The sequence below is a fragment of the Cylas formicarius genome, unplaced genomic scaffold, assembly GCF_029955315.1.
Source record: "Cylas formicarius isolate icCylForm1 unplaced genomic scaffold, icCylForm1.1 PGA_scaffold_1__22_contigs__length_36826433, whole genome shotgun sequence".
Classification (NCBI taxonomy): domain Eukaryota; kingdom Metazoa; phylum Arthropoda; class Insecta; order Coleoptera; family Brentidae; genus Cylas; species Cylas formicarius.
This window is the reverse complement of record NW_026844264.1, coordinates 3872595-3900587: the sequence shown is the minus strand read 5'-3', so window position 1 is coordinate 3900587 and position 27993 is coordinate 3872595. Positions and strand designations below refer to the sequence as shown.

The following is a 27993-nucleotide window of genomic DNA, read 5'->3' as shown; positions in this document are numbered from 1 at the left end:
GTTATGAAAGCGAGGTCCCACTCGGTAATTACAATAACAACGCTTTATTTAGTTCAAAATCTGTTCAATTACAAAACAATGTTTTAACACACTAGTTTTAGAAAGAATTAAAAATACTTGGGCAAAGACAATAACAAGCAAAAGCAAAAAAAAGAGAAAATGATAAAAATATACACTACTTAACAACAAGACTATTCAACATCGACATGAGACTGCGTCAGACAAGGAAGAAACCCTTGAGATATAGTATAGTGTAATTCTTCGACGCAAAAGTAAATGGGACCTTCGTTCCAGCATTGGTTGAGGTCGCTGTATGGTCACAGCCCCGGGGTGGAAGTGGAGAAGTGGAGGTGGTGACCATCCATCCTGAATGCCAAGTGCATTAGAAATTTTCGCTGGATTCTTTTGAATTTATTAATGTGCAGGCCATAAATATGGAGTAAATTTAGATTTAACTGGGCAATAACATAACCTTTTTAGATTCTGAATATAGGAATTATCGGTTTGCCAAGATAGTTTAAATATATGGCAATACTAGTTTTTTAAAATGGAAAATTTAAAAAGGAAATAGATTATTTTAAATTCGAAGCGAAAGATTTTACAAAGTTCCTGGGCGATTACGGCCGCTTATCTGAAGCTGCTTCGTTTGTACTAGCTTATATAAGAAGTATACAAAGAATATCAGAGGGTATCGGAGAGTATCGGAACACAAAAATCCAAAAAAAAAAACAAACAAAAACTAAATTTGCAATCTAACTAAAGTTGGGACTGGGGTTCCATAAAAATTGCTGCAAAAGAAAGAAATAAAAATTTTTACGCGACCTAACCACCAAGGTCAACTTACTAAATGGGCGTCGTAGACGACGACTATATTGAAAAATAAAAAAAATACAAAAAACATTCAGCGCGTCACGTGCTAATTCAACTCAACGCAAACCGGAAATTAAGTTGAAAATTTAACCGTCGTCAGATAATACCATAACACTCGCGTGAACATGGGCAACTAAAATTTCTGCTAAGCCTGTGGGACATTACCATACTTTACAAAATCAGCTACCTACGAAAATTCGGGCAAACCAACTCGACTACTATGGAACACTCAAAAATATTGATCAAAATATGGATTGTTGTGAAAACCATAATGGGACTTTCAGAATTCCAATATTTATTCGTGGAAGAAAAGAATTAAATGATAAACGTTTTTACAATATTCTAAGCTAATTACCGTGTTCGAAGGTAGGTTTAAATAAAAGTGAATTCTATAATTCAATGCGGAATAGAGGTTGGATTGGATTTTACTTCTAATGGCCACGACTGCAATCGGTGGCTCGGCCAGCTTACGATGAGTGTCACATATACCAAATTCCTGAAGTATGCCTTCCTTAAAGAAGGATCTGGACCAATCCATCATCCTCCAGGTTAGTTAACATATACAAAAACGGGAATAACTTCTAAATATTGTCATAAAATGACCGATTCTTCATACGACTCCCGCAATTATCCTATACGAGATATCCGATCCCATCCGGCCTGGTTACTAGCGTGCATATAGGATATCCGGAAATCGTGCTAACATATACATCATGGAATAACACATCACAAATCCGCGTACATCCGCGTAAAACGAACACTATTTCTCGAAATTATAGGCACTACGTCTCTATCACTTCAGAAAACAAATGTAAAAAACAAAATTTTCTTTAAACGACACTAATTTCAACCGATTTCTACAATTTTATTGGAACCGGGCAGCAGCAACGTCCGCCATGTGCAATGGTTCAATCGAAAATCCGGAATATAGGTTATGTTTACCATAAGCGGAATGTTTTAATATTTACAGAAAAAGTCTGACACTTCAAGAAAATCTGTGTGCCGAAACATCTATCCCTGTGTAATGTCCGTCTCAGTCAAACGAAAAAAAAATCGGTAGAACAAGTAAATGAATACCATTGCTCTGTTATCATATCGAGTGGAAAATTGTACTTGTTTGTATTGGCACCGTATAAAATAGAACTAATGTTATTTATTGTTTGAACATTGTCAATTTTATTACTAGTAAAAAAAAAATTGCTACCTCATCTGATGCCTGAATTTAACTCCGATTATCATGAATCCCAACTGTTGGTGTCTTATGTATTTAATTGGAGTGGATTTGAGGTGTTTATTTTTTTTTTTACTTTTATTTTAAAATTCTATTATATTTTGACTTTGCGACGCATGTATAATTTTAAGATTTATACATCAATAAAAAAATCTGAATTTGAAGAATTGCATTAAGACTACGATAAATTCATCAGGAGTTACAGAACACAATCATAAAACCAGACATCAAATCTGAATAAACTCCTAACCTTTGCTCTTCTTCATTACAAAATACACTTGATCACATCTTCCCGAAGAAAATGAGCGGTTCTTCTGCATTGCATTAAAAGCATCACTGACCACATATCAAGGAATAATGTCCGCCATGTGCAATGGTTCAATCGAAAATCCGGAATAGAGGTTATGTTTACCATAATCGGAATGTTTTAATATTTACAGAAAAAGTTGCTACAGTAAAAAAATTTTTTAGAATAATTTGGGAAGTGCCGATTGCTCAGTTATACTTCGGTAATTTTTCACATTTTCTGTATTCCCTGATTAGATGATATAACTTCTCTTCCATATAGATGCAATATGTTTGAGTATTTTCTTTGGAACAGCCCAAATAAAAATTGATAGATAGATGGTCACCGATAGTCACCATTTCGGATATCAAAGTAGTATTTTTCACATTTAAATATCAACTTGTTACATTACACTGAAGAAGTACCTATCGGTTGGTTATTATGGACAGGCATTAGGGAATCAATTGTTCAGACATAGCTGAACTTTCATGCAAAGCGAACAGATAACAATTGTCAATTAAAATTCTAGATGAATTCCGCAACTTTATAGAAACAGTTATCGGTCAGAGTTTTCTTGAAATATGTTTAAATTATAGTGTCGAGAAAACGACTTCCCTGTATCTTTACTAATAAGCGGAATATCCCGTCCTGTAAAACCGTCGAAAAATGGACACCCGGTACTAGAGAAAATAGTTTGCAGACGTTTGAGAAAAAATGACGCCGATGATATCGAAGAACCAAAACAAGAGACTCACCGTACACGACGATTTGAGATGTAGGTGCCATTCGTTTGGCGGCGATGTTCTCCGCCACGCAAGTGTAATTCCCAGTATCCTGAGACCTCGCCTGACCTATCAAAAGTTGGCCCTCGCTGGTTACGAGGACAGAGGTATCGGACTGCAAAACTTGCCCGCCCCTCAGCCAGTACACTCTGGGAGGTGGCATGCCCTGAGGCGGCACGCACTTTAGTTCCGTGTGCTGGCCCATCTCCACGCGCAGCACTTCCGGAGGCGTCACCTCGAATTGCTTCTTAAGATCTGCAAAAAAATCGCAATTGTAAATATTGAAGTAAAAAATAAAATTTGCCACATCATAAAAAAAAATCTAAAACCGCATTAATAATTTGTTCTGACTTTAATAGACACTTCTAGCGAAACTTATTTCTGTCAACAAGCAATGTATAAGATTGCGGTCATTTTAGTGTGCAACATATAGGGTGTGTTTTTATTGACTTTACAACTAAAATACTAATATTAGCAAATATTGTTGCATGTTCCATAATTATACCGAGTGCACTTAAAAAATGAAGAAACTTAACATTTTTAGTATTTTGCCAATTGACTTTTTAACATGTCTGACTAATTTTATTTATCAAAATAGTTTAAACGAGAGCCGTACAGTGCTTCCCCGTAACTGAGACAAAACCAGAGATTCACAGAAAGTTGTTTTATATTTGTTGATTAAAAATTCACTATTTTGCTATATAAGTTTTAACATTAAATAGCCTTTTGTAAACATTCAGAAATATTATTTGAACATATCAAATTATTTTTTATTATCAATACTCAGTTTCTCACTGAATTACAAAATTAAATTTTTTATTATTAATCTAAATAGAATGACTAACCAATAGAAATCTCTCCGTATCATCAAAAAGAATTACTGCCGTTTTGCTATTATTTAATTGTAAACAATGCTTAGTGAACATCTCGCGAACTTGTTAAAGTTATAGTTCACAAGAAAAAAAGAAAGGAAACCATGTATGTTCTCTGCATAATAACCAGGTATACTTTTATCAAAGTTTATGAATGAAGAAGTTACAGCATTATATGTTATTGCTTGAGATCGATCTTGTAGGTATGAAGCTAAAAGATTAATAGGGTTTTTTGAAAATGCAATAAAATTTAACATTCAAACAAAAATTTGGTAGTTAAGAGTATCAAAATATTTCGAGTAAACTAAAGGGGTGAGTAATGTCAGCTTGCCTTTATCTGTAGCCCTAAATATATTTCTGGTTATATGTAGCAGAGCTTTATATCCTAATTCATTAATGGGGAAAATCTGCTTATTATCTATATGACGTGTGAAATTTAAAAAAGATAGACCATTCTGGTGTAATAGACATAAGATCTCGGACCATCTTTTAGTATGTGCGTTTTGGAAAATGTTATCTGGTTCAAGACGGATGATCTCCAGGATATTAGTGTAAAGTGGCTTTGCTCAGGACCACAGTTTTAACCATTTTCACCAGTTAGAAAAACAAGGGGAATAAGTGATCCGTATACTGCTTGGATAACCCAGAATATCAAATTTACAAAAGAATTACCACAAACTACCGAGAAATTTAACTACATCCGCTATAGTGACTGAAAAGAAAGCATATCTTAATCTAAAAATTTCAAAGTTCTTCTCTTAAGCATAAAAAACGGAATAAATTGAAACAATGATGTAGCTAATAATGAAGAACTACATTTTTGTAACAACAATCATTTAATAGATATTACTTTTTCAGTTACTGAAATTATTTTTAATATTAAAATATCCGTCGCCAACGTTGGTTAGCTGTGCCTAACCACAAAAAAAGAGTTTTTGTAAAATCTGTTTTAATAAATATAAAATAAATAAGTTTACAATATGCATTTGCTTATTTAAAAAACAAATGAAGCCTAAATTTATATTAATACGTTGACATTTATTTGGATAGCCGTTGAATAATGTACGTAGCAAAACATATTTCTCTTTTCTTCCTTTCTTACTACTTCTCGTTTCTTTTTTTTACTATTTCAAATTCCTGTCAGCCATTAATTTTTTAGGCTTAGTTGGCTTCGAAATCATTACGCATTCGGTAGTTTGGAATAATAGACTTTATTATTATTAAATGTTGTATGTGGCGTTACCTTTACGTTAGTGATATTAGTGAAATTATATAGGATCAATGCTTTAATTCGCTACCTTCCAAATAAAGCGATAAAATAGAAGACGATATTATCGGCGAGTCCTTCGAAGAAAACGTAGTCAAAGTTCCAAAACTACTTTATTATTTCATTAACCGAATTCCAACCGTAAAACTTACCTCTTTAATTCCCGACTGAATTATTCATAGGCCCCCTAAGTAGATTTTTCACAAGCGCTTACGGTATACTACTCGAATTTTTAAATTAACAACCTCCCGCTGCCGCCAACGCGTAAAAATTTTCTAGCGGCAATAATAATTTTACTTTGTCTTCGTTTCTCCAATTAATTGAAAAAAATTCAAACGAGAGGGCGCCCGAAACGTCGCACACGTAGAAAATTCGAATAGAGTCAATCATTAATAAAAACTACAAATGCATGTACTTTTTTATGAATGAACATTTATTCATTCATTTTTAAGGAATTATACGTTACATAAATGCCCTAACATCTATGATTTTTGAACAAAAAACGAAAATTATGAAATAGTAGTATATATGTATGTATGTATTTACATAATATATGTACATACAAATGTATTGTATATGTACCCAGTATATATAAACATAGTATGTTTGCACATTTACATACATATGTATGTACATATTAAAATTTACACTTTCACTGAAAAAAAGTCAGTTATTTGTGACTGACGACCGGATTTCTTATTTTGGTTAGTTTTTTATTTAAACAATCATAGATGAAATTGGTTGTGTATTCACTGGTTTTCAAATAGGAACGCAAGATAATCAACGAATTTTTAACCAATTCATCTGAAGGTGGTTGCTGAGAATCATCTTCCAATTCCTCCTCCATCGTGTCACTTTCCAGTCATCTTCGATGTTTAACTGTACCGGTTCGGATCCGCAGGACTCGACAATATCTTCATCAGTAGGAAACTCTGAAGTAACAATATTCTCATCCACATGTATAAAATCGTTGATGGTGCTACTTTCTGCTATACCTCTAATGTTTGTCCAAGCTTTAAACTCGATTTCTATTGGGATTTCGTCTTCACTCCTTTCTTTCAGGCGTTCACTTAGGTTAATCAAGGGAATCTCATCTTCTTCTTCCCATTCAGAATACTGACCAAAACCGGCTTTTTTAAAACAATTGGAAATTGTTTCAAAATTAACGTCGATATTCCATGCGGTAGTTATGTCGTCAACACAATCCATTAGTGTAATGTTCTTGTTTTTGTTTTCTTTGAAACGTTCCATTGCGGTGATGACTGAATGTTTATTTTTCAAAATTGTAGACACTGTACTTGCCGAAATCCCATACTTCACAGCTATATCTTTATTTTTTGAGCCACATTCCACTTCTTTTATAAACTTGAATTTTTGATCAACAGACAAAAGTTTTAAAGTACGTTTTGATGACATATCAACAAATGCAAAAATCCAAAAATGTCTTTAATATAATGTGTAAATTGAATAGGGACAGTATTTTTCACTTAATATTAACTAGTAAGTCATACAAGTGAACTTAGCAAGCACAGAAACTGAACTGCTTGCATAGATACGTTAAAAAGACAGGTTAAGATCGGTCGTAATTAGGGGGTTCCCCGAGAAAATTCGATTTATCGAAGTTGGCCCTAAATGTTTCGTTCGAGTTATCAAGATATTCGAGTAACCGAAGTTCGAGTAAGACAAACTAACACGCATTTCCTACTTTTGACGCTATTGCCAACCAATTTGGTTCGACTTATCAAAAATTCGAGTTTTCGAAGTTCGACTTATCGAAGTTCGACTGTATTTGGGTTTCCACAAAAGCAAGTTAAGATGATATGCTTTTTTCTCTATTCAATTTACCTTACTCTGTAATAATATTGCACGGTAAGGCACCTTATAGAGAAGACAAAAGGCAAGAAATATAGGGACCCATTTAGTGGTCGTAGACTTAGAAATATTGAAAGAGTTGACTAAATTCAGCACAAGTTAGATGTCTTTTAATGTTTATTAAAACGCGGTATGCCATATAATAAATGACAGAAATGAGAACAAAGTGAAATAGAAAAAGGCTTCCTGCTAGAACCCAGTTTTCAAATTATATGCCGAAGATAAGGTACAATGTACCGTGGGATGGATATTCAAATAGAAAGCGATTGCTTCTTTCTCTGACGTTTTGCTGATGATCAGGAGTTTGGTACCGATGAAGGAATGATGAAGCTCTGTAATGAATTTAAATATCTTAGCTCATGCTTTACGTAGGACGTAAGGTGTCACAGAGATATTCGTTCCAGAGTTACCCAGCAAAAACAGGTATTCAAAAACTAAATAAAGCTATCGTTGAACCCATTATCACCAATGAAACTTGAATCTGTAGAACTAAATTGCTTGACGTGATCATTTAGCCATATCACATAACGAAAATACAAAAAAAAATAATTAAAGGAAAATATGTAAATGGCGCCAGCTTGATAACGTGACTAAACGTATATTTGGTATGAGCTATCGTTATATGAATTTACGACAACGTTTGTCCCGATATTGTTGATGGTCCAGAAACTGGTTGATAAATTTGTCATACCTTTTCATGTCAGATGATACTTTTTCCATATTTTTTCTCTCTCCATTAAACAAAATCACGTTATAAGATAACGTCCGGAATGTATCTTCGAAGTTCCTTCTTTCTTCGTCTCCGAGTCCCAAACTGTCTGACCAAAATTGGATTAAGTTTTATAAGTGTGCTAATTCTACAACTCCGCTTCAATTATTTTATTATCACAAATCAGATATCAACCGCGACACTAACACAACCGTTCCACGGCAAAACATTCCGCCGTTTCAAGCTTAATTAAGCCAAAAGTAAATCTAACTTTAAACGGCAAAGCATCAAAGTTTTAAAACTACCTATAAGTTTTTAAGTTAATCCGCGGGTCAAAGGGGACTTGCAATTATGTTTAAATGGGATGGTTTTAGAGAGCCCGTCTTCTTTCAAACGGTGTTTACTTAAATTAAGTTTACTTCCTCGATGCTGAGGAGTCTTTCTTTCATTTCTTTTTTTTTTATTTTCCTCTCTCTCTCTCTACGTTAATCGCCGAGTATCGTTGCGAAAAAGCAACGTTCTAGAAAAAACGCAAGATCCCGTCTTTATTGGAAACGTACTTGGAAATATTACAGGGTGTCAGTCGTTTAGACCATACGTTAGTACAAAAACTCGTTTAGTTAAACCACTAAACGATATTCGAAATAATGAAGATAGGAAGTACCTAAATAGCAGAGCGCATCGTGTTGAAATTAGAAAGCAATCTGGTATGGAAAAGTCTAACTATGTGCCAGTCTAGTGTATTAAATATTCAGCTCTGCACCAATTTGCTGATAATTCTCAAGAAGCAGATCCTCTGTTAAATTTTAACTTCGGCTTTGATAATTTATCCTAGATATGCATCACTCTCCCAAGTTTTATGGAAGAAGAAAGTGCAACAATGTGGACCTGAAAATCTGATGCGACAGTTTAATGTTTGCATACGGCCGCATACGGCTGCTCTTGAAAAATCCTGTGCGTATGAAATCTATTGCCTGGACCTAAAGGTGCTCCACTCAATTTGCCAATAATATAACAGTATTTAATAATCATACAACAATAAGCCAGTAACGTGTAGCTGCTTAATCAATGCCCATGTACGTTGCTGCATCCGAGTTATTAAATCCTCGCTGCGGTTTGCTTTTGACATGTAGAAATTTTGTTTCACTCCGTATCTCATATTGTTTTGATATAGCTAGAGCATTTCTTATTCTGTTTTTATGTTTTTCATTATTCTATATCAGAGTTGTGGCACTCAATATTATATAAAACTGTTTTTTGTATACTGTAGCTATTGATTTATTTATATGCTCTTTGGGTCACAAACAAATTAAACAGTGTCTTCACAAGAGTTACAATAGGAATACATAAAAATATGTGAAATTTAGTTAACAACAACAAAAAAAGCGATGATTTGAGTCCGGCGTACAAAAAAAAAGTAAATATACATACAGAAGCCAAAGAAAAAGGTTTTTTATATTGTTTGTGTTTTAATTTTATTCTCTTTATTTAATGATAAATACAATATGAAATTATTTTATTTATTTATTAATTTATTTTGTAGTATACTTTAAATAAGTATAGTCAGGAAAAGATTACGAATTACGAATTAGATAAAGAGTGTCAACCCAGAAGTCTAACAGAGAGTATGTTAATAAAGAATAATGCCAGATTGTAAAGAAGCCCAGGTCTAAGCAGTGAAGGTTTGCAAGTCGTAGTATACGAAACAGGGGAAAATGGTTCTAAATTTTCGAGGTGCTATTAACAGTATATTATGCAACAAATATGGCAAGCGGCATTTAAGTCACAAGTTTATATGGCACGAGCGAAGCGATCCCTTAAGATTTTTGTTTTTTTGTACCCTCTGAATTCCGTTTTTATCTATGTTATCCACACATCGTCCGTAAACTGCGCCATAGAAAATCAACTCAATATTAAATAGTCAGATAAAATAGTTTTCAGTTTTTTCGAAAATAAATGACGACTTGGAGATAAAATTTTTAAATTTCCGTATGCTTTCTGTATAGATTTATTGATATGCGGTTACAACGGAACAATATGTCAAAATGTAAACCTAGATTACTAGCTTGTTTTATGCACCTAATAGTTTCTGATCAAATGATAACATTAAATGCAGTTTCAATGTTATTCCTAAGCTTGCCAAATAGCATAATCCATGATTTGACTCTATTTAACTGCAGATCGTGAATCTCGAAAAATGCGACTACCCGTTTTAGGTTTTGGTTTTGCAGCTGCAGCAGCTGCAAAACCAAGACCATACGTCACTGTACCGATCGAGATACTTTTTTTAAGGATAGGAATTTACATGGGTATTTTCCATAAATGAGAGAAAATGGCGAATTATATGACAGCCAATAGCATCGTATCTAGATTTATTTGATCGACCTGTAGCTAGCGATTTAAGTTCAAATATATGTTTTTTACTGTTTCTTCGGCATTTACATAAAAATTACACAATGCAGTAAAAATAGCCTTTAAATCTTTCAGGCAAAAATTTTCCATTTTTTTTGGACATATATTAAGTTCTTAAGGTTCTTTCCAGAGAACCTTGAAATTGTTATTTATACAGCAGTCTAGATAGCTTTTTTTTCATTATTTATATTATTGGTTTTTAATCTGGTATAGTTTATATGATATAGTTATGTTCCAGTTTAAATCAGTTTAGTTCTTAATTGCGAAGGATAGTGGTGGTTTTGGCGTTCTTAATGTTATGTGTATTGGCAGAGTATTTGAAAGTAATAAGAACTTTACCCAGTCGGAAGTTGAAGTAATTTGTCTGAAAATTTTTATGTCGTCAGCATGAAAACAAAATTTTACATCCTGAAACATTTTATCACGTCATTATTGTAAATTATTTTATTTATTTTTATCTATACTATTATAAAAAAACGAAGGCCCTAAATGGGAACCTTGGCGGACCCTGGAGTTTTCCAACAGCCCCCGTCTACACCGACCTCAGCCACATTAGCTAGCAGCAGCTTATGATCGATCTTAACAAAAGCCTTACCGAGATCGGTGTACACTACGTCAACTTGAAACAATTATCCAGATATTCTCCTAAATAATAGGTATTTGCAATTAGGTTACTCACAATTTGGGAAAAACCATGCTATTCTGCAATACTTTGCCTCTCTATCAAATTGCAACAAGCTCGATAAACGGCATTTGACTCACGAGTTTATTTTACACGAGCGGAGCGAGTGTTTAATAAACGAGTGACTTAAAGAGTTTAGCGAACGTGTTGCATACTATACTTTTTCTAGGAACGTTAGTTTTTGGGTACATTTTCGCAAAACAACGTGAATACATTCACTGAAATGACCGTCAGAATTGACAAACGTCAAAATTCAAAGCGTGGGAAATATCTCCGAAAACATCCGATTGCTCCCAAATCCGTGCGGTAAAATCCCGGAAATGTTCTAAGTGGCTCGGATTCATGGGAAACGAAACTGAAGTAGTAAAGTGACGCTTCCCGCTCGCTAGATCCGTGTATAATTAGGTATTTTACAGACGGGTGTAGAAAAAAGTATTTATAAACAAGTTTATAATTATTAACCGCGTTTTTTGGATCATTTTTATGAACCGGAATTACATCCGATATCGTCCTATTTCTGAAAAGACACCGGCAGCCAACGTTCGATTGAACATTCTCTTAGGAAAAATTGTGAAACTCCGTCCTTGTTGATATCACAAATAAAAATATTTGAATTTAACGAAATATCAAATAATCTAGGGACGCCCTACATAGACATTGATTTTTTAGCGGTGACTCACCACATTAGTGCCAACCCCACCTGAAATTTAAAATGATCGAAAACGACTTCAATTAGTCATACCTACGTGTCGTTGTGGGCCGACTCGAGTACGAAACAATATGTATTTTTGTGAGAAGTAATACGAGAGCGATGATTTTTTAACGAATTGCCAAAAAGCACGCGATGTTGAGACCGCCTCAAATGCACCACCTCGCGCTTTGTCTACAAGCACAAAGAATCGCTTTAAAAGAGAGGCGAAAAAGACAAAACAAATAAAAACGATCAAGAAAGGCGAGGGTAAAGACGCAAATGCGTGTAAAATAAAGAATTGTACATGATGATAATTGAATCATTTTAATGTAACTGATTAGTACGTCATTTTAAATGGCATTTTTAATTTCATTTGTTTGTTAACAAACATGCGAATATTTTAAGGTTTATTATACAAATGAGGTAAATATTCGCATCTTTTTAAAACTTCCAGGGAAAGCTACATCTCAAAGTTTGAAGAAAATGAGTGATGCGCACTAATATGAAAACAAATATTTTAAATATAACAAACAACAAGGATGCCGTTTTTTGGCTTAATGCAAAGATTTTTGTGCAACAATTAATGTAAAACAATATTTTATTAAAGTTAAGTGCAATGTTTTTTACTTATTTTAGGTAAAATTGGTTTGTATAACAGTAAACCGATTCTGTGGAAGAGATTACATTTCAACGGAAAATTAAACCTAATTTTTTCTGTAACATTCAAGAAAAAAAAAGATATTTTCAACAAACAATTGTTATAAAATACAGGAAGGATATCAATAGAACGAAATAAATGTTTCATAAATTTGATTTTTGAAAATGTTAATTGTTCTTTGTAATATCGCACAACTTCTGATGTAACATTTCATTGAAAAAAATTGGTTGGTTCAAAATACAAAATTTCAATTAAAGAAAGTGATACGACACGATAATTTAACATACATTGATATTAACATTAAAAAAATACAAATTAAAGTGACAAAGGATGATATTCAATGATCAAATTGACGCAATAGAGCCATAATTGTAGATTCCTCCTGCATCGGATGCTGATGAACGAATGGAACAAGTTCAGTTAAGCTCAGAAGAGGCAACAGGATGATTGTCGAAAAGTCAGCAAGTTCGATTCATCAACAAACGATGTAGGAGGAATCCTGAAAACTTGTAACTATTAATAGGCCCATATGTGCACAACAGGTCCTTATTTGAAGACATTGCCAATATGAAAGTTTTAAGAGAGTGGGAATATTTTTACAAAAAATTAAACATTAAAATAAATTAATTTTAATTATTATAAAAAACAAATTAAAATTTAAAATATTCAATAAATCAAATATATTGATAGAATTAAAAATTATTCAAAATATTAAACTTCCATCCAAATTTGTTCTAATTTCTTCAAAATACGATTTGGTTAGGTTGATTGGTTGGTAGCACACTGTTTTCCTTCGAATATATTAATTTTTTAAGAAAAAAATCGCAATTTTTTTTCGTTATTGAATTTTTTTCATTGTCGCCGTCGCCGTCGACAGAAAGGCGGCTTCCTCGGGTGGCAATGTAACGCGTTGACTTAATAAATTCACTGCTTACAAACGGAGCTAAGTGCCTTCTTGTGTACGCGATTTTATTTGCGGAGGAACGCCGCTGGGACAACTAAATAAAACTGTTCCGATTAAATACGGGCGGGAGCTGATAAACATTGCAGTTATTTGCGAAGACAATGCAAAATAATCTATCCTGCTCTTGCAGCAGGAGTGAAACAGGCTCGTCCTAAACCGTAACTATGCGAATTAGTGACTTTGACTTCGCACTTATTGAATGGCGTTCAGAGACGAAAACATTCTTCTGAAAAATGTCATCAGGTAAAAATATTTACTGGTTTTAACGAAACAAAACCATATATTGAAAATTTCACGATAACGCTACCTACAGAGGTTCAAAAATCAAAATCAATAGATCACAAAGTATCATGTATTTGTATTTCCTCAGTGCTGATATATTTTGAGAAAAAATTAACTCGTGTAATTTTTTTACTTTAAAATGTAGTTCAGTCAACAGTTGTGCATATTCATTAATAATGATGGACAAAGCATCGTTACAATTTTGGTGTATATGGTTTGGTCAAATTGTAAACGGTATTATGATGCCAAAATAGGTTTCATCAATCCCGTAACATCTGATGTTGTACTGCGTTTATAGACTGAAGCACTTGCTCAAGTAAAATAATAATAATAATACTGATGCAGTATTCATAACAGTATGTTTCAGGTTTCACCCAAAAAATGGAAAAACTACTGCAGGAACGCAGACCGCCTGATGAGTGAGGCTTGGGAAAGCAAAAAGTTGATCGATGCATCTAATATTCTCATCAGACTGGAAAGAATATATTTTCTCTGATCATGACTAGTTTTTGTTACTCTTCTTTGCTCTTTGCGTTATGGGTTTTTATTGTTTTTGTTGTTGGAGCATTGAGGGTTTTTCAAAAATGAACGTATCTAATTGATATTTGTTTTCTCTCATATATTTGATGTGTTTTATTTTGTCCATTCGTATAAATACGCCACCATACCATAATCTGGCTACAACCAAATAATAATATGTACCTAAATACATGGAACGACTGTTTTATGGCCGTGTTTCAAGTAGTATCTACCATTTATAACAATATGACTAACGCCCATGTTGCAAAAACCCTTAAAAATACGACTTTAATTTAGTTTTAAGGAGTGCATATTCGAACTTCAAACTAATGAATTTAAATCGGAACGCATCTAAAAATGGTAACGATATGGCTAAAACATATGGATCATTTTTGATTAGTTTTGGTTAGTTATATATATTGTAAAATATTCCGGGATATCATCCGTTCGCTTGTGGAACTCCGACTGGAATCCTGCAGACGTTTCGCCAAGATCTCACTTGGCATCTTCAATGCTCGCGCCCCGAAAACACTTCGAACACTGTGTGTGTATCTTGGTTATATATTTAGCGCTGGTATCGACATCCCCAATTTATGTGTGTATAGTGATACTCGTTACTTTGACTTCCGGAATTTACCGTGTATATTGGAAATATTTTGTTCGGGTTATATGAGCTTCCCATCTGACGCATTATTATGAATTATGCTTGAATATTATAAGTAACTATAAAAATTTGTTTCGACGTAACTTAACAATGAATCACAGAACTAAAAGAATCTTGGATCTAGTTCTAGACAAGAGTCTATCAGGTAAGAATTTTTATAATTAAAGTATTAGCTTCATATTTCCTCGGGTATGTATAAAAAATGATTGGGAAATTGAGGTTTCAAGCGAAGCCGGGCAGAATTTGGCTTACAAAAAATCAATGAACCAACATTAATGCCTGTATCGGAAAATATGAAGGTTAATTTAAATCATTATTTTTTGAAACTTGTGTAAATATTCGGAAAAAAGTAACTTCTTACATAATCGTCCAAAAATTTTGTTTTATAATACACACTTTTTCGGTTTGTGGTAAAATGCATATAGTGGGTTAGTCCAGGACCGAACGTTTCAATGAAGAGTTTAATTGTTTTACGGTTTTTAATTTAAGTAAAAATAAAATTCAAAATATAGTGGAAGCATCGTTTTAAAAAAAATCTCACCAACTCAATTACAGATTATGCCAAGGAAATAATAATTATGGTATATTCTGCAGTGTTATGATTTTTATTAAAAGGCTGTTAGCGGAACTCCAAAGAATGACAAATCTTCCGAATTTGAAAAAGTGCTGACAGATTCCGAAAAAACATTATTTAAACGCAGTTATCGTACATTGAAAAAGAGTTTCTCTCTCGCATGAGCGTCGCGTCGATGTCGCGCGTGGCGCTACGGGCGGCCAAAAAATAAAACGTAAGAGAAAGAGCGTGTCATGGCAACCGGCACACGCGTGACAACAGATTCCACTCTGTGGACCGTTTTGTTCACGTCTCTCGTCTACAGAATCCTTTGATATGTGTATTTTTGGAACGAGCGAACAAAAAAAAACAAGCCATGTGCCGGGGGCGGGAGACGTCGGCAATTGTCACCCGCTCGCTGAACATGACAAATGCGAAAGTTGGCGTTAGTAAATTGGAGACCCGACGACAATTGAAAACGCGAGGGCCTTTTCGTCATTTTGTGCCGATAACGATACGGAACGATTCGCGGAAATTCTTTTGCCAATATAATAAACCAAACCGGGTATTTTCGAATCCTCATCCAGGATGGTCTGAATTCTTGAGTGATTTTAAAAAGAAAGACCTAAAATAACCTATTCGGTTGTATTCAGTTCTTTGTTGTTAGTTTTCTATATACGCATATGTCGAGAAACGCTCAATATTTGTGGTGGAGGAGTGTAGCCTAACCTTTACCTTTACATGTTGTATTGCCAGACCATAAAATTTTATCCAAAATATCTTGATGATTGAGCATACGCTGCCCAAATCTAAGCAATTTGGAAAGCCTTAATTTCGGTACTTTTAGGTAATCGTAAGCCATCTATCAAGCCAAATATTCGTTTAAGTAGGTCACAAAGCACAAAAATAACGGCGAAACTTGTTCTTTTCATGGCTAACGCCATATCAATAATTCTTTCCTCAATTCTGTTTAGCGCTCGCTCATAATCATAATCTCCCAAAAATAAACTTCAGAGATAATGTGAAAAAAAAACGTAAATGTCAAACTGACTACAAAATAACAATCTAATTTTGAATTTTCTGTTTTTTTATTATCAAAAGAATTTACATTAAAAAAAAGTTCCTTGTTCAATTTAGTTACTACATATTTTGATAAAAACAAATGTTTTGCTCAATTGTATAACTAACTTACTTAACTAAAACGATAACTATGCTATGCTATGCACAGAGCACAAAGAAAAAATCTAAACCAAGTTTTGTTTTATCGTAATTATAAATGGCAAAACTAATAATTTTCAAAATCACCCGGTATCTATCTCAAAAGCGGAAGCGGCTGTTTAATTACACGCACACTGTCGCGAAAAGCACCGCTTTCGGCACACGCGGTACAAATTAAATTTTCCATTTTTTCGAAAATATTTTGAATTTTCGTTTTCGCGGTGATATAGAAAAATCGTTAAGATATAGCAATAAATTTAAAGAAAAAGATCGCCCTGCTTTCGGTCGAACCGCTGAAAAGGTCCTCCTCGTTCCCATTCGCCGCGTGCGTGTTGCCCTTTCATAATTTATAGGTTATTTGAGCGGGATTGCGGGGGCCCCCTCGGGCTTCATCAGTGCTTAAGTTTTATAATGGTTTCTTCAATGATGCATAGCTGTACGTTCCGGGAACAGGGACGGAACTGCCGCCATTTTTAACGCTCCCCTTTTGAAGGATTTCACTGCTCTCGTTTTGAAAGATTTGATTGATAATAATATATTCAAATCTTCTGGATTCCTCCTGCATCGGTTATTGATAAATCGAATTTGCTGACGTTTCACCAATCATTCTGTTGGCTTCTTCAGAGCTTAATTGAAACTGAAGAAGAAGAAGAAGCCGACCCACAAGTCAATCAAATTTCCCTTTGTCTATTCAAAATTAATACAAAACGGGGAATAAATAACTAATTCATTATTTTCACCGTTTTAACAAAAATAGACAAGTTACAAAAAATCACGAAAATTTCATCAATTTATAGATATATTTATAGAAATTTTCATTGTTTCATTGAAAATCTTTTTAGGGAATAAATTTTGGTAGGCACTATTTAAATTGGATGTGATCTTGGTCATTAGTAAGTAACATACCGCAATAAATTTTCTAATCATTTTGCCAAACAATTTTTTTGTATTACTAAATATGACTATTTTACTTTCGTATTGATTGATTATTCATTGATTTCAACTAATAATTAGGTCAAAGGTCCTGTAGCCTTTTAAAGGCGTTTTATTCGATACAGTTAAGGCATTGGATGCAATAATTACATCACACAACTTAACCAAAAATCTAACTTAACCTAACGTAATGAAGTCTTATAAAATAAAACAAACAAACAAATTTATTATATTTCGTTCTCGAAACCTATACTGAATATCAGATAACTGTTGCTTTGTATGGGCTCTTAATCGGACAGTTAATTAGTAATAATAATAAAAAGGTATTTTTTTCATTCAGTATAGTGTTCTACAATACGAAGTTAACATATCTATTCTTAAACAAAACTTTATAAAACTTATATTTATCGTCGGATGCGTAATAATAATAATAATATGGCAGACGACAAACACAGCTTAAAACTACAAAATGAACTAAGTAAACTAAATAAAATAACTTTAAATAAGTAGCTCACAATCTAGCATAAGAGAAGAGATAATGTTTGACTTTACTATGTAGTTGGTTAGGACTCAATAATCTATAGGTTTGGGCAGAGCACTATACAACTTCCCAGAGTGATAAAAATATTACTTAAATTACTTCTTAAAAAAGTCGGCATGATACTCATGTACTATGTAAGCTATGTACGCACTGTCTATGATGTCTATGAGCAAATTTATCCGCAAGAAATGGAGCAACTCAATTTTTTTCGGTTTAATGCTATTCGTTACCGATTTATCAAAACAAATCAGTTATAATATAAATAATCGTACTATTGTACTCTAGTTTACTTATATCACGAAGTTAGAATTCAAATTATATATTATTTTTCATACTCTATCACTGGAGAGAGAAATTCAACCTAATCAGTTTCCGACTCCTTAAGGATGGTGTGCTATTACGGCCCTGTCGCCCATCAACTGTAAGAGCGGCTGTTTTCAGGATTATTAAAATTTTAACGTTCCATATTAAATTTAATTAATATAGAGGCTTCTCGAACGGTCCCTTGTTCTTTTGTGGTCCGCAAAAATTTATGAACTTCGCTTTTTTGCTAATTCGTATTCCTCATTAGACCTCTTTAAGTTGTAGAGAAAAATATCTTCGGTTAAAATGACGTTGAATTGAATCCAATTTCATATTTGCCTTAAATAAAGATAGGGCAAGGAACAATTTTATTCCTTGGATATACCTATATACCTAATTTAATTCCTGTTGGCATAAAGAATATCATAAACTATTATAACATCTAGTGGAAAATTGTCAAGTCATTGAATAAGTTTACCTTGATTCCTTTTGACTTTTTTTGGTCAGTTCGTTTTTGTAGGTTAGAATTATATTAAACTTTTAATGAGGCCTAGTGCTGAACAGTTTTTTGATGCCTCAGATTACTTTCTTCTTAAATATGAGGTGAGATTACGCTTAAGCCTTTCATATAGGAACTTAAGAATTTCTAGCAACGAAACTTTTCATGATGAAAATGTGGAAATTTTTAATTCTGAACTGTTCGGTTCATGCACATGTACTATTTATAAAGCCCTGTCTAAATACAAACAGAATGCAAAACTCGGCAAAGTCGGGAGCAGAATAAAAATGAAAAGAAAGTGTATCTCGAAAACAGTGTAAATAACCCGAAGGCCTGGAGGTTTCTAAAACAACTGAATGTTTATTCTAAATCTGTTACTTCTATTGCTGAGCACCTAAGAAATGTAGAAGACTTACTTGTTTTCTTTACTTTATCTTCTTGGCCACTTGTACAGTTTAAATTCTAAATTTAAGGATTCTTTCTTACCATGACAAGTCTAAATTATATACCCATGTACTGTCTTTAAATATATTTTTGAAAATTTATTATTTTAACGAATAAAGGAACCTAGTACCGATCTATCTACTTTTCTTTGTGCAGAAACTTTCGCCAAACTTTTATATATTTTTTTGTTTTGGCGTCTAGTAAATTTCACCCAAAATGCGAATGGCAAATAATAAAATGATTGAGTTTCTCCAAAAATATTTTTAAAATTAAAAAATCTTGAAAAACTCTGATTTTTTTTGCAAAAAAAAAACAAAAGATAAACTGCAAAAGACTAAAATAATAAAAAAGCACAATTATATTGTTAAAATGGTACCATTTTTTTTTTTTAATTTTTGAGCCAATGCTTATTATATCCCACTATTCTAGTAGATACTACTACCCACCTGCCAAAAGTAATTTCAAAATAATAAATAAAAATAAAATATTAAACTAATTTAAATAAAAGAGGGAAAGAAATGTTTTTATGTATCTATTTAGGAAAAACATTTAAAAAATTACCGGTCAATAAAAATTTTGACAAGACCAAATTGTGGTTAACTTTAAAAATAAATTGACGTCTGCAAAAAAAAAATTGGCGCGTTTCAGCGTTTTTAAATTTTATAATACTTTTCGAGAACACCAAGGTCGGTTCTTTTATAATTTCTTCCCTGCATAAATGCATTGTACTGAACAACAACAAACAAATGAAAATTCAAACAGGCAGGTTACAGGTAATACAGCTCTTTGAAACAATGGGTCGTTATAAACCAACGTTAGGAGAGAACGTCATACTTTTGCCTAAAATTAAATGGAGAGGCAGCCGATTGCATCCCCCTCCAACCAGTCTATATCGTCTCATAAAAAATGACTTCCCGGTCCTTTAAAACTTCGTTTCTTTTTCAGATGACGAGCTACATGTACTCAACCACTCCGAAACCGATAAAACGCATAAACAAACGAACGTCCTAATCTTTATTACATTTAATTTTAATTTATCCCATGCCGCCCGGTATCTGATTTATTGACGTAAGTCTTGGTGAAGAATTTATACCGAAAAATCCGTAGATATAAAAGGATGTGTACATATATAAAGTTACTGTAATCCCCGGCCTATCGTTTTAAGGAGGGTTTATTTACATGGGAACGTAATTTTGTCGTATAAACTGATTAAGTCGAAGTCGTGTCTGGGTATCCTTACGTAATGCTCGAAACCTGATCGTGACCGATAACAATTAATAAGGCACCGGAGTTTTTAATGATGCCTACGCGTTTATTTTCGAAACCTCCGATATTGCGGAGGTAGAAACACTAAATACGTATACGTATGATTGGTTGTCGCATTTGCATACGCGCACTCGGAGAGATTTAAACCAGTCGACACAACAATCCGATACCGCGTTGAATAAAATTTTGATTATTTCCTTAGAAGATACAGGTAGAGCAACTATTTATTAATCCAGATGGCTTCCTTTGAATTTAGGATGAGACGTAACATCCGGAGTTGCGAATATAATAATATTAATAATAATAACAAAAAAAATATTGCTTACATCATTTGCATAAAAATACATGCTGATAAATAATAAATAAATCAATATTAGTAAGGTAGCAAATGACTAACAAATTCAGACATCTAGCAACGCGAGCTAGATACTGTTAAAGCCAAGAATTTACTGTCAATAACTATGGCAGTAGATAACGCACGTAATAATTTAAGATAATGTGTGATAAAGGATTAAGGAAGGGCAAGTCGATAATAGGGAACTGCGCGGAAAAAATAAAAGTGAAATCCTGCTTGGTAATGAGCCCTAATCGATGAGGTGATAAAATGGCAAGGCATGAACTTTATATCCATTAAAGATGGTCAGCCAGTCTGACCTTCTAAGATATGGTGTAATGTGATTTTTATGTCGAATCCCATACACCAGTCTAAGACAGGAGTTTTGTATTTTTCTGATTCTTTTCGATATATGATATGATATGATGTGGTTTTTTCCTCTAAAACTCATGGATTGAAGTGGTTTTTATTATTGTAACGTGAATTTATGTGATCTGCTGTATGATAAGGAACCATATTGCAGCTGCTAACGCAGGGAAGTAGCAATTTTTAACAAAATCGATTCGGGCCACGCTATCAAACAATACTACTGTTAATTTATTACCGTTAAGCTTTAACATATGATGGGCTACACAATTATAAAACCTATTTAAATCTGAGTGTCATCTGCGTGAAGATGATAGTTAAAATATTTTGGTGATTTAATAATCCTACGCGGGAAAATCGAAAATACCGGAGGGCCCAAGATACTGCCTTGAGGGACTCTAACAGGCAATGGAGTCGAAGTTGAAGCACCACAGCTTGTGTCCTCTCAGTTAACTCAGTTAAAAATTAAGGAATTTTAATTTATTATATATATCAAATGCTTTACTAAGATCAAGCCAAACTAATGCAGTAATTATGTTTTCGTTGTAAGCTCTAAATTTACCGTGTACCACATTCAGCAGAGCAGTTTCACAACTATAACCCTTACTGTTCTGAGGACATAATGACATAACTCTTTAGAAAACCTTTTTTCTAGTTTACCATTTTTTTTTCAGAATTTTAGACATAGTAGACAATATCCTAATTGAACGCAAATGATTAAACTCGGAAGGGTTTTTTTTATTTTAGGCAAAGATATGACTTTTGATTGCTTCCACTTGGCAGGAAAATGTTATGAAAAAATACATTCATTAATAATATGAACAATGTAAGGCACAATCAAAGAACAAAGTTGCACTAAAGTAATGTTGATATCGTCATTTCCAGTTGCATTGCAGTGAATATTTTGAATTATATTCACAACCTCAATTTCATCAGTTAAACTAAAAATAAACTAAAGGTCACTGCTATAAAAATCCCATGCCATAAAAATTCAGTACGCAGCCACAGCAGTTAACGGAAGTCACCGAGAATGCCCATCGCGAAGTTTTTTTAAGTTTAAGTTTTAATTTTTTAATAGAACACCCTATATTTTCAAATTTTTATGATTTCAAAAATATAAAGTTTCTTGAAAAATGGGTTACTCAGAGCAACAAAAGCTTAAAGTAGTTCGTCTTTTTTATTTCAAAAAATTAACCAATAATACTAAAAATTCTAAAGAACATTACATCAATAACAACAAACTATAAAAAAACTGAAAATAACGATAATTAAACGAACTATAATGAAAATATAAATGGTAAATGTCTGTGTTTTCTGTCTGTGTTTTCTTTATATTCATAATATTATCTCTCATTGTATGATGAATCGCATTTATAATAAAGAATGGATGATTTCTATTGAGCATGAATATTCCATGTTGAATTCTTTTATTCAACATTCGTATATTTTGAGGTCTGTCAATGTACACTCGGTTTTTTAAAAATCCCCGTAAGTAAATATCAAGAGGGTTTAAATGCGGGCTATTAGTCTACCACTGAATTGTGCCATACCTATCTATGCAATGATCATATCAGTCGTTTAGGTATTCAGTAACTGGAGCGGTATTGTGGGCCGGTGCCCCATCTTGTTGACAAACCAGGTTAATACATTGGCGAACTAGAAGACCTTCCAAATTATTTTCAATGTAACTTTGAATTAAATGTAAATATCGATTGCCCGTCAGATATTCATGAAGAAAAATTGGTGCGATTATTTGGTATTGGAACTGATCTACAACTCTGTATTTTTACTGGTTGAATGTTATGTGGGTTTTCATTTGCCCAATAATGCTTATTTTTCTTAAACATACCTATCTGCCGACATATCAGTAATTTATTTTTTCCAAAAAACCGGAATCCTCTGTCATATGTACCAACATATTTTGACAAACCTTCGTGAATGGCTGTTATACTGGGAAAATAATGATTTCATTTGATTTAAATAAATCTATCTATCTATTTATCTACCTATCTATCTATGTAATAAGCGCATGCACGAATTTAAAACCAAGAGCTTTCAGCTTTGGTGTTGCATTTTTACTACAATATTATCTGAAAATATTCCCACATCGCGTTAAATATTCTGACAACTCTCCTGTGGTTTTTTCCTCTAAAACTCATGGATTGAAGTGGTTTTTATTATTGTAACGTGAATTTATGTGAACTGCTGTATGATAAGGAACGATTTTGGCTGCAACGTAGGTAGGTAACCCGTTTTTCAGATAATGTCGCCTTTGCTAATGTGGTCGGCAACCAGGTAATCATACTCGGTCGGTGGTCAGAGATAGTTATAATCCCAGTTCTGTCGGTCGAGACACTTCCTACTAAATAAACTTGTTACTTTAGTTGCGGCAGGTGGGCGTTTGAGATATTTTTAATCCTATTATCCGGCGAAGTGTTCAATAAATTGATAACGGCAGTACCGGTCCTAAACAATAAAACGGGTGCGGCGCCGAGCGTCAAATCCCATCTTAGCGATTATCAGACGCAAAAATGTAGACCGCCATAGCAAATTACGAACGGAATAAAACTTTTCCGTATACGCCAGCGAAATTAATTACTGAATGGAAACCGTACAAGGGCCAGATGGTCGTCGAAAAAAAAAACGTGCTGTATCGCGTTTTATACGTTGATTATAACTTAATAAAGTGTCGCTACAAGAAACTAATAAGTGACACCCGATCCAGTGTAAGAATAAGACGGCCGTTATCCAATTACTTCAGCTTCGCCGTGTGCGACGTTGCCACTTTTATGGACTCTGATTAGAGATAAGGAAAATGACGTTTCTATATATTTTTCCTGCTACTTTTAATATACCAACATTAAAAAAAACACACACTGCCGGTACTTTGCTAAGTAATCATTTCAGTGCGACATCATTTATGTACTCTACACTGCTAAACAGTTGCATAGATGTAAGCCCGACCCACTTTCCCAGATTATGCAGCCAAGAATGTCTTCTCCACCACCGTGGCTCTCTTTTACTGTTCACTTTTCACTGAACTATCAACTGTAACATAACTGTTGTGTATAATGTTACTGCGTCTCACGTTCGGTGTTACGTATCTGATCATTAAAACCAATAGTCGAAATAAAGTTACCGAAAATGGTTAAAGTTATAATACTTAAACCTGTATCACATTCCAAGTGGGCTTCACCAATTGTGGTGATATCAGAGTTCAGGTTAACTGTTAATAAAGTTCTGAATATATATTTCAGTATCCGTTGCCATCGCCTGAAGATATTTTCCCTTGTTTAGAAGGGGAAAATGTTTTGCGGTTCGGGACTTCACTCGAGCTCACCAACAATTGACAGTACATTCGGAATATCAGAGATATCAACCATACTAGCAACACTCGCATTGGTAGATAGATAGATACATTCTTTATTTGACTGTGTTAACATAAGAAGTATATTTACAGCACGTATAAAAAAGAATTATACGATTATACGAAATCCACACCAAATCGATATAAAAACGTAATACAATACAATATAATACAAAACCAAGATTCATAAAAATTAACAGAAAAAAAAATTGGAAAATATCAATTACAATCAAATGGTGGCTTAAAGCATTTAGATGGCAAATTTGTGGCCTGCTTTGGAATTGGGTTGCATCAGCTTAGGTCAAATTTCCTAGTTCGAAACAAATTTGAGGAGGAAGCGATTATCTGAGTGGAGTGGCAACAGATTTTTCGGGTTATGAATTTCTAAAATTGTGTTAAGTTTCTGAAACAAAGGTTGACTGTGATCTCTATATCCTACGTGGGATACAATTTTAGTTGAAATGGGGCGTAGTAGCTCGAGATCAAATAAACTTTTCTATTTAAATTTTTTACTCCTTTTTAGTTTTATATGCGCTTTACCTATAAGCAATTTGGTCCTTGCAAGAGAGCTTATAATCCAGGACCACATCCAATAACTTAGCAGATTTTTCTTTCGAAACATTCATATTACTTGTAAACATTATCGAGTGAGTTTTATCCTCATCTAACTGGAGGCGATTGGCTGTAAACCGCTAATTGCTATTTGTTTTGCTGACCACGTTTCCCACCTAAGAGTTTCTATATCCGGATTTGCTGTATTAATTAACCACAGCCACACGGTCCATATGGTCAAAGGTATCATTAATATGTACTGAAAACAATAATGAAGCTCTGATATATCATTATTGCAAAAAACTGCTTGCTTTCTATCTGAAAGATAAGATAATATTACACCATGAGCAATGGGTTCCAAACCGCAAAAATTTATTTTTTCCAGTAAATTTTGGTTTTATTGGTTTTATGGTATAGCTGCCGCGTCAGCGATATTTTAGTTCAGTATAGACCAACTGTTGGCAGGATAAGTTTATTAAACTTGGCAAAACCAATGGCATACAAATATTGAAAACACTCCTATATAATCCAGAGCTAGACGGCGAAGGAGAACGTCATGTTCAGACAGTAAAGTAGTCATTCAGTGAGTATTTGTTAGAAAAACAAAAATGTACATTAGCAGTAGTCAACAAATTTTACAATTTTTTTTATTCATAGAAATACGTTTTGCCCAAGTACCAGGATAAGCAGTAATGAGAGTATTTTCAAAACAAAGCCGCGGACTCATTTAAAATTACTAAAATCAGAGAGGGGTTTGAGTATTAGCCCAAAAAAGAACATTTAATTATGTTAATGCTGAACTATTTTTAATAGGTGATAGAGTCCTAAAACAATTTTTTGCGTACATATACAGAAAATAAATGTATGTAGATTGTAAAAACGAATCATAAAATTATGTATAAACATATTAATAGCATTTAGAAAATAGTTCATTTGGCTAGTCTTAGCTTTAGAGGGAGAGATAATCGGTTATTCGTAAATTGTATATATTATTGAACGATGCTCTAACTTTTTCAATTCTCGTTCTTATTTCTGTAGACTGGTCCCATTTTGTATTAACAAACATTCCGTCGTAGAGGTATGAATCTGCGTGTTCTATTCCTGTTTTTTTTTATCTTAAATTGAATTTTCAGGTGGTGACTTGTGTTTACAAAACAGCCATTTTGTTTGAGCTATATTCGGACCCGATCCATGATTCTCACTACTCCTTTGTTTTCTTTCTTCTCCTTCGATGTTACTAGCGATTATAACTATAGCATCCGCATATCTAATATTGTTAGTCATTTCTAAGTATACTATACATTCTTTTGTGAATGATTTTGATGAAGGCTTTAATGATTTCATCGATTAAACTTATGTATTTTTTCGCAGCTTTTTGCATTTATTTGTTTAGGTTTTTTTTATAAATTGTCTTCAGGGATCTCACCGCGGTTGTATATGTCACTGAAACTTTTAGGACTTGATATTTAGGAATTGATTATCTATTTCGCATAACAATTTATTCCCACCTTTAACATTTACTAGTTATTTATATTAATTGCCATAAAACCAGTTCCAAGAACATGTGTTCCCGCAGGTGGGAGTCAGGAAGATAATATTACCGAGACTCGGCAACGTTGGATTCGACTGAAATAGAGATGTGGCGTGTGCGGAGAGTAAGTTTACCAGCAGGGTTACCAACCCTGAAACCGTAATCCCCATTTTAAGGGTTTCTCAGGCACGTAATCTAGCTTTCTAGGAAACGATGCGTCACGTAGCAAGGTCAGTTTTTGTTAAAACTACTTCGGGAAAGAGCCTATAAAATCTTTTCAATCGGCTCGAGTCAGTTTTTCAATAAAATAATTAAAGCCTTCTTTGGCCTAGATATCAACGTCAGTACGGTTGAGCATGTAAGCTATAAGGTATGAAGGTATGAGCAAAACACACTGGAATATGAAAAATAATTTATTAATAAATAATTTTAAGGCTATAATAAAGAACAATGTCGGTCCCTGCCGGCCCTACTATATCAAACATTTACTTTTTAGTCACTATCTTCAACCGAATTTACTGCATACATATAACTATCAGAATAGAAACTTTACAACCGAGGGACATTTCAGTAGTGTACATTAAATTACCAACTAGGAAATATTTCATTATTGAATTTCAATACCACTTTTCCCAAAATATCAGCCCTCATCTTATAGTATAGTATATTTTTGTAATTCTACAGAATCTAAGTTCCAGATATTTCTCCATCTACCTACCTCTCTACCAGAATCAGACATATTACAAAATTTCATTTGATTACATCAACCACTCCAATAATTCCATTAATTACATCATTTCACCTAAAATTTGTACTAATTACGACAACTGTGACATTTTTAATTCCAGTAATTTTAATTAATGTCATATTATTTCGCGACATTTTCTTTCTAAACTGTGATCGCCACACACTTGTTTTCATATTCATGCCTATTAAACAGCGTACTTGTAGAAAATGGTAAGTTATGCAATAAGTTTGATAAATGTCACTTTCGCCACTAGTTTAGTAGTAGTTTTAGTAAACGAAAGTCTGAAACATTTATCAACGTGTTGCATAATATATTTTTTCTACGACCATTAATATTTGGGAAGTAATTAAATGGTTCCGTGTTATGTTATTAAATTTGATTCGCAACAAAAATTAGCCATGGTGGAAATGACATTGATGATGATGAATACCAACACACGTGTCCCTAGTACTGTATCCGTTTCTAAAACCCAACGTACAACCAAATTTCAAGAACACTTTCAGGGTATGACTCATCAATATTCTACGATATTCATCACATTTTTTCTCATTATTCTTCTTTGGGTATTGTGGCAATA

The 27993-nt window shown here is 33.5% G+C and overlaps 1 protein-coding gene across 5 annotated transcripts in view; it reads right to left on the bottom strand.

The window, feature by feature from the left end:
- Positions 1-27993, bottom strand: part of LOC132697481 (netrin receptor UNC5C) — a 472678-nt gene that overhangs the window by 142639 nt on the left and 302046 nt on the right. For all 5 annotated transcript variants that reach the window (XM_060663046.1, XM_060663049.1, XM_060663051.1 and 2 more), the window contains one exon: positions 3143-3424. In XM_060663046.1, coding sequence (XP_060519029.1) covers positions 3143-3424 — 282 coding nt within the window. The remainder of the gene's footprint in view (positions 1-3142; positions 3425-27993) is intronic.